Source organism: Papio anubis, chromosome 15 (assembly GCF_008728515.1).
Source record: "Papio anubis isolate 15944 chromosome 15, Panubis1.0, whole genome shotgun sequence".
Classification (NCBI taxonomy): Eukaryota; Metazoa; Chordata; class Mammalia; order Primates; family Cercopithecidae; genus Papio; species Papio anubis.
In genome coordinates, this window is record NC_044990.1 from 28,411,034 (window position 1) to 28,417,470 (window position 6,437).

Consider the following 6,437-nt stretch of genomic DNA (forward strand, 5'->3'; position numbering starts at 1 on the left):
TGGGGACAGGATAAAAGGTCGCAACCAAATTTAAAGCACAGAAGAAATGATTTCTTTCTAGCCATGAGAATAGTCAAATTGAGCTTGCCAGGCGAGGTAATGGCTGTCGCGTTCCTAACATGTAATTCATGATTTAGCCACTAAATTGCTAAGGAGATCATAAGAAATTAAGAAAAACGTGTAAGTCTAGCCTCTGCGTGCTAGACAGGTATGGGGAGGGAGAAGTGCTTTTTCCCTCCCAGTAATTAAAAAAAAAAAAAATCTATATAGTGTTACATTTATCAGGTTTTCATGGAGAATTTTTTAAATGTAAGACAGGAAAGGGATCTATTTGATGTCTATCTTCAGATATATTGGCAGTTTTCCTTAAAACTATTTAGTTCCTCATCTGTTGCTTTTTCATTTTGTATACTGCAAGTTCCCAGGCAACTCAAATTTGCAAACACAGCCATGGATACGCTATTTACCTTACAGTAGTTTCCTGGGAATCTAAGTCTCTGGTTTTTGTTATTCTTCCCTCTTCTCCGTTGTATAATCATGTATAACTAGCAACATTTAAGGTTATAGGTTGATAGTTCCTAAGTGTGGCTGATGGTCACCTCTAGTTTGAAGTGAGGGAAGAATGAGTAGTCAGGAACTGGTCACTTTGAATGTGGGAGGGAAGATATTCACGACCAGGTTTTCTATGATAAAGCAGTTTCCTGCTTCTCGGTTGGCATGCATGTTAGATGGCAGAGACCAAGAATTCAAGATGGTTGGTGGCCAGATTTTTGTAGACAGAGATGGTGTTTTATTTAGTTTCATCTTAGATTTTTTGAGAACTCACCAGCTTTTATTACCCACTGACTTTTCAGACTATCTTAGGCTTCAGAGAGAGGCTCTTTTCTATGAACTTCGTTCTCTAGTTGATCTCTTAAACCCATACCTGCTACAGCCAAGACCTGCTCTTGTGGAGGTGCATTTCCTAAGCCGGAACACTCAAGCTTTTTTCAGGGTGTTTGGCTTTTGCAGCAAAACAATTGAGATGCTAACTGGGAGGATTACAGTGTTTACAGAACAACCTTCAGCGCTGACCTGGAGTAGTAACTCTTTCCCTCCTCAGATGACCTTAAACTTCCACTGCCTCCACAAAGACCTTCTTACCATGACCTGGTTTTCCAGTGTGGTTCTGACAGCAGTACTGATAACCAAACTGGAGTCAGGTATTTTGTACTTTGCAGTGTTTCTCTTGTATACCAGTTTGTGATGTTTTCTGTAAAAACTTGAAGTTCCTCTGGCCTGTAACTTCTCCTGGAAAAGATGATTATTCAAAATAATGTTTTGGGGTAACCAGTGGAGTTGGGTAGAATGACCAAATAATTATTTTCTAAACTGGGATACTTGTTAGAGTGAAAGGGGCTATTATTAGGTGGGACAAAAGGAATAAATGAAGACTGCCCAAAAAAAAACAGAGACTATGGACATTCAAATCATAGGAGAAAATAATTTAATAGATTATGTTCCATTGATAATGAATTTGACTTACAAAAGAATTGCCTTATTTTTAAGAGATTCTTTCAGTGGTTCATATAAAGTAAAGGCTCGCTCACTGGTTTCTCTTGAGTTCCTTACATACTATATAATTTGTTCTTTCAGTTCTTATGATTCAACTACTGTTTTTCCTTCAGCTGACTGTATTTTTAAACACCCTTAAAGACAGATATATCTCCTGGCAAATTTGGTATCCTGTTACAGCCTTGGCTCCTAACTCAAAATATTGGGATAGGCTGTCAGTATGTTAAGGTTAGTTGCTCCTGAGTCAATTCTTCACTTACTCCCTCTGTTGTTCTTGGCTGGATCCTAACGCTGATTTCCACTCTGCTGTCACAAACATTTTTTCCCCCCGTAAAATGTCTTAATGCTGTCCTACCATTATTTTACCAACTGTGAAAGCTGGCTTTAGTTTTTAGGAGGAAAAGAAAAGCCTGCATGTGTTCTTTATTGGTAGCATTTAAAATATACTTTTTTTTTTTTTTTTTTGGTAAAGGTAGACATATTTTAAGATATTTTCTTAACTTCAGCAGTAGTCAACAGGAAGGATACCAGTGTCTCTCTGTCTTAACAACACACCCCTTGGTCTTGCTTACCAACTGGAGGATACTAGGTAGTATAACCGAGTATGACAGTTCTTAAGTATTTACATTTTATAACTTCCTGTCCTTCCAAAGAGGTTGAAATGTCATTTTGGGAAAAGAGAGCCAGTCAAGCTAGTAGGCTGATTGTGAAGAAAATCTAATACCTTATCTTTATCTCAAACCTCTGTACAACTTTATTTTAATTGATGGGATACTTTAACAAAAATGAAACATTTTTTGGTTTTTAAAATTTGAGTGATTATGACCTCTTTGGGGATCATGCTTCAAAAAGTCAGAAACCTAGAGAAAAAAGTGTCATTGATTTTTAAGAAGAAACACACTAGGTCAAAAGAAGATGTCCTGGAAATACGAAATACTCTTTAAAAACCATGCATTTGGAGAAAGTAATTGTTATCTTGAAAAACATGATTAGAAACTAAAACTGGGATGTTCCTGTGTGTACAGAGTGCCCTTTTTATGTTAAATGTTTGTGTTTTAGAAACAGCACAAAAGTTTTTTCCATTTTAAAGTGAGAAAACATATTTAGACTTCCATAATTCCAAAATCAGAAGCTATTTTAAAAATTAGCATTTTCTTGCATCACCAAATGGTATTCAATTGTTTGGAGCTCAAAATATTTTCCATTCCATAAATGTTTGTGAATTTTTAGACAGTGCCAATTTAAAAGTAGAGATAGCCAATCTGAATACAGTGACATTATGGAGATCTCTGGTAATTGGGATGAAAACTCTGGCCTTAAAAGGCCCACTTTTAGTATATAATTGCCTAATTAGCAATCATTTTTATTTTTTGCTCACTCCCTGCTCTGAATCTGTCTATTCAGATATTTTTGGTTGGTTTGGAAAATGGAGAAGTGAGCCTAATTGGTGCCTAATTGTCTGGTGTATCATTCACCTTATTCAGTTTGTTCTATCAATATGATTTACCACTCAAGGTTAATCTAGCAGGTTGCTCAGTTATTATCTCTCAAGGTCATAGTACTAGAAATACTTGGCTTGCATCTTTCAGATGGCTATTTGTGTTATCAAGCTCAAGTTATAGTTGGTCATAGGATTCTAGAGTCTTTATCTGACTTTTTGAACTGGCTCAAATGGAAAAGTGTAGTTGCTTTTAAATTTAAAAAATAAGTTTAGACTTTCTATTTTCCTTTGGTTTCTTCTATTCTGTCCTTTCTTTGTGTGCTTGAAATCTTTTATTTTTCAATTTGTCCTCATAGGGAATCAAGTATTTTAGCTAGGTGATTTCTTGCAAGTACATTCCGCTTTATTACTATCTACTATCTGTATATACTATTTGTATCTTAATTCTTTTATGAGATGTTCTGTAACATTTTTTCTCTTTGACAAATATTTCTAGACTATACAGTCAAGATCTGGGGCTTGGGGGTAAGTGGAATGATTTGCTAATATTGAGAATCTGTTGTATCAAACATAATAAACATTTTTTGAGATGTGCATTGTAGTTTGGTAATTCTTAGATTTTACTATTGGTTTCTTTGCTTAGAATGAGTTTCTAAATGTGAACTACAAAAACCACTCTACTTCAAGTGTGATCATTAGAAGAAGGTTAGGGATGTCCCCAAGGATCATTTTATCCATTTAAAACTACAGATGGTTTAGGTTTCTGCCTGAACTAATCTAAGTTAGCTTTTTCTTCACGTCTCATAAACTAATGGTGAGAGGACACAAAGAGTTTTATGAAAACATCTTTGATGGCAGGTAAGGAAGGAGTCATAAAGCTGTGTCCATGCAGATATGTTATGCTGACATTATCATTATTATTATTGAGATGGAGTTTCACTATTGTTGCCCAAGCTGGTGTGCAATGGCGTGATCTTGGCTCACCACAACCTCCGTCTCTGGGGTTCAAGCGATTCTCCTGCCTCAGCCTCCCAAATAGCTGGGATTACATGCATGCACCACCCCCCTGGCTACTTTTTGTATTTTCAGTCGAGATGGGGTTTCACCATGTTGGTCAGGCTGGTCTCAAACTCCCAACCTCAGGTGATCCACCGGCCTCGGCCTCCCAAAATGCTGGGATTACAGGTGTGAGGCACTGTGCCCAGCCTATGCTGACATTATTAAAGCCAACAGATAGCTAATCTGAAAAGTTCATGTGCATTTTTCTTTTCCTTTTTTTTTTTTTGAGACAGAGTCTCGCTCTGTCGCCCAGGCTGGAGTGCAGTGGCGCGATCTCAGCTCACTGCAAGCTCTGCCTCCTCATGTGCATTTTTCTTGAATTGGTTCTGTGTACTGCATTTGTTCTGTGGAGCACCTTAGTGAATAGAAGATTTTGCTCTTTCCACTCCAGAGGCTTTTGACCCCAAGTTGTGCTCTTTGACAATGGAGAGTTATTGCATAAAAAGTGACAATAAAATCTTGACATTTCGTATCTGCAAATTTTCACTTAAAAAAAAGGTAGATTTGATAGGAGTAAGTCACAAAGGAAAATCCATAATGTCAGTGCTAATAACTGATAAGATTAAATCTGGAGGGGAAATTGTAAGTGCATAGCATTCATTGAAATATTTGATTCAATCAACTAATTAGTAGCAAATTCAAAACAAAATTGGAAATAGTTATATAAAATAAGACAATTTAATTGTTTGATCAAATGTTTTCTTTAGAAAATAATCTCTCAAATTGATGAGTGTTCATTTACCTCTAAATATGGAATTGAAATGACTTTCAAAATCACAGCAGGGTCTCGATTTTCAGCACCTGATTACTGATTTGGCAGCCTGGCATAGTGGCTCATGCGTGTAATCCCAGCACTTTGGGAGGCTGAGGGGGGTAGATCACTTGAGGTCAAGAGTTTGAGACCAGCCTGGCCAACATGGTGAAACTCTATCTCTACTAAAAATACAAAAATTAGCAGGATATGGCCGTGTGTGCCTGTAATCCCACCTGCTTAGGAGGCTGAGGCAGGAGAATCACCTGAACCTGGGAGGCAGAGGTTGGGAGGCGGAGGTTGCTGTGAGCCAAGATCACACCACTACACTCCAGTCTGGGTGACAGATTGAGACTCCATGTCAAAAAAAAAAAAAAAAAAAAAAAAAAAAGGAAATTACTGATTTGGATTTGTAAATGAAATTTCAAAAAAAAAAAATCTGTCTTGAGAAGGTATGATGCCTTTGAGGTTGTAAGTCAAATTTATGTGTATAGTTTTGCTAGTTATTAAAGGGATGCTTTATAATTAAGCTTCTTTTTGTGTGTCCTAGGTATGTTTCTATAAAACCTGATAACTGAAAATTGGCCAATGGAACAAATGTCCTCGGCTTATTGATTGATACTTTATTAAAGGAAGGCTTTCATTTGGTCAGCACTAGAACAGTATCCTCTGAAGACAAAACTGAATGCTATAGCTTTGAAAAGATAAAAAGCCCTAAAGCGCTCATCATGAACGAAACACCAAAACCAGAGACTATCATCATACCAGAGCAATCTCAGATAAAGAAATGAAGTTGTCTATTCTCTTTTAAAGAGAAATTGTCATTTTTCTTGTTTCATTACATATTTAGGGCATACATGTTAGCCAAATCTATACTCAGCCTAACTCTTTTTTTTTTTTTTTTTTTTTTTGGGACGGGGTCTCCCCTTTTCCCCCCGGCTGGAGTGCAGTGGCGCGATCTCGGCTCACTGCAAGCTCCACCTCCCGGGTTCACGCCATTCTCCCGCCTCAGCCTCCGAGTAGCTGGGACTACAGGCGCCCGCCACCACGCCCGGCTAGTTTTTTGTATTTTTAGTAGAGACGGGGTTTCACCATGTTAGCCAGGATGGTCTCGATCTCCTGACCTCGTGATCCACCCGCCTCAGCCTCCCAAAGTGCTGGGATTACAGGCTTGAGCCACCGCGCCCGGCCTACTCAGCCTAACTCTTGGCTTCATCTGCTACCATGCCACCTCTGGGCAACCAGGCCCCAACTGTGCTTAAGCCATAATGCTTGCTGCTCTCTAGACAACTCCATGTACTTGGTGCTTTGGTATATGTTCTACCTTCAATACATCTTTCCTTTACTCTTCATCATGAATGCTTATGAGCCAAGATTGCACCACTGCACACTAGCTTGGGTGACAGAGCAAGACTGTCTAAAAAAAAAAAAAAATTGCTCTCAAACTGATGGATACCCTAAGTACCCTGACTTGATCATTATACATTCTATGCATGTAACAAAATACCACATGTACCCAATAAATATGTAGAAATATTATATGTAAACAAGAAAATAGTTGGGCCTCCCGTATTTTCCCACTTATGTTTGTTTGTTTCAGCATTTTTTTTTTTTTTTTTTTGTAGATGGAGT

At 37.9% G+C, this 6,437-nt stretch overlaps 1 protein-coding gene across 1 annotated transcript; it reads left to right on the plus strand.

The window, feature by feature from the left end:
* The first annotated feature begins 537 nt into the window (after positions 1-537).
* KCNRG (potassium channel regulator) lies at positions 538-5,680 on the plus strand. Its single transcript, XM_003919501.4, is given in 3 exon segments — positions 538-1,111; positions 1,114-1,202; positions 5,356-5,680. Coding segments are annotated over 3 exon segments (819 nt in total). The 5' UTR covers positions 538-622; the 3' UTR covers positions 5,597-5,680.
* Positions 5,681-6,437: the final 757 nt, after the last annotated feature.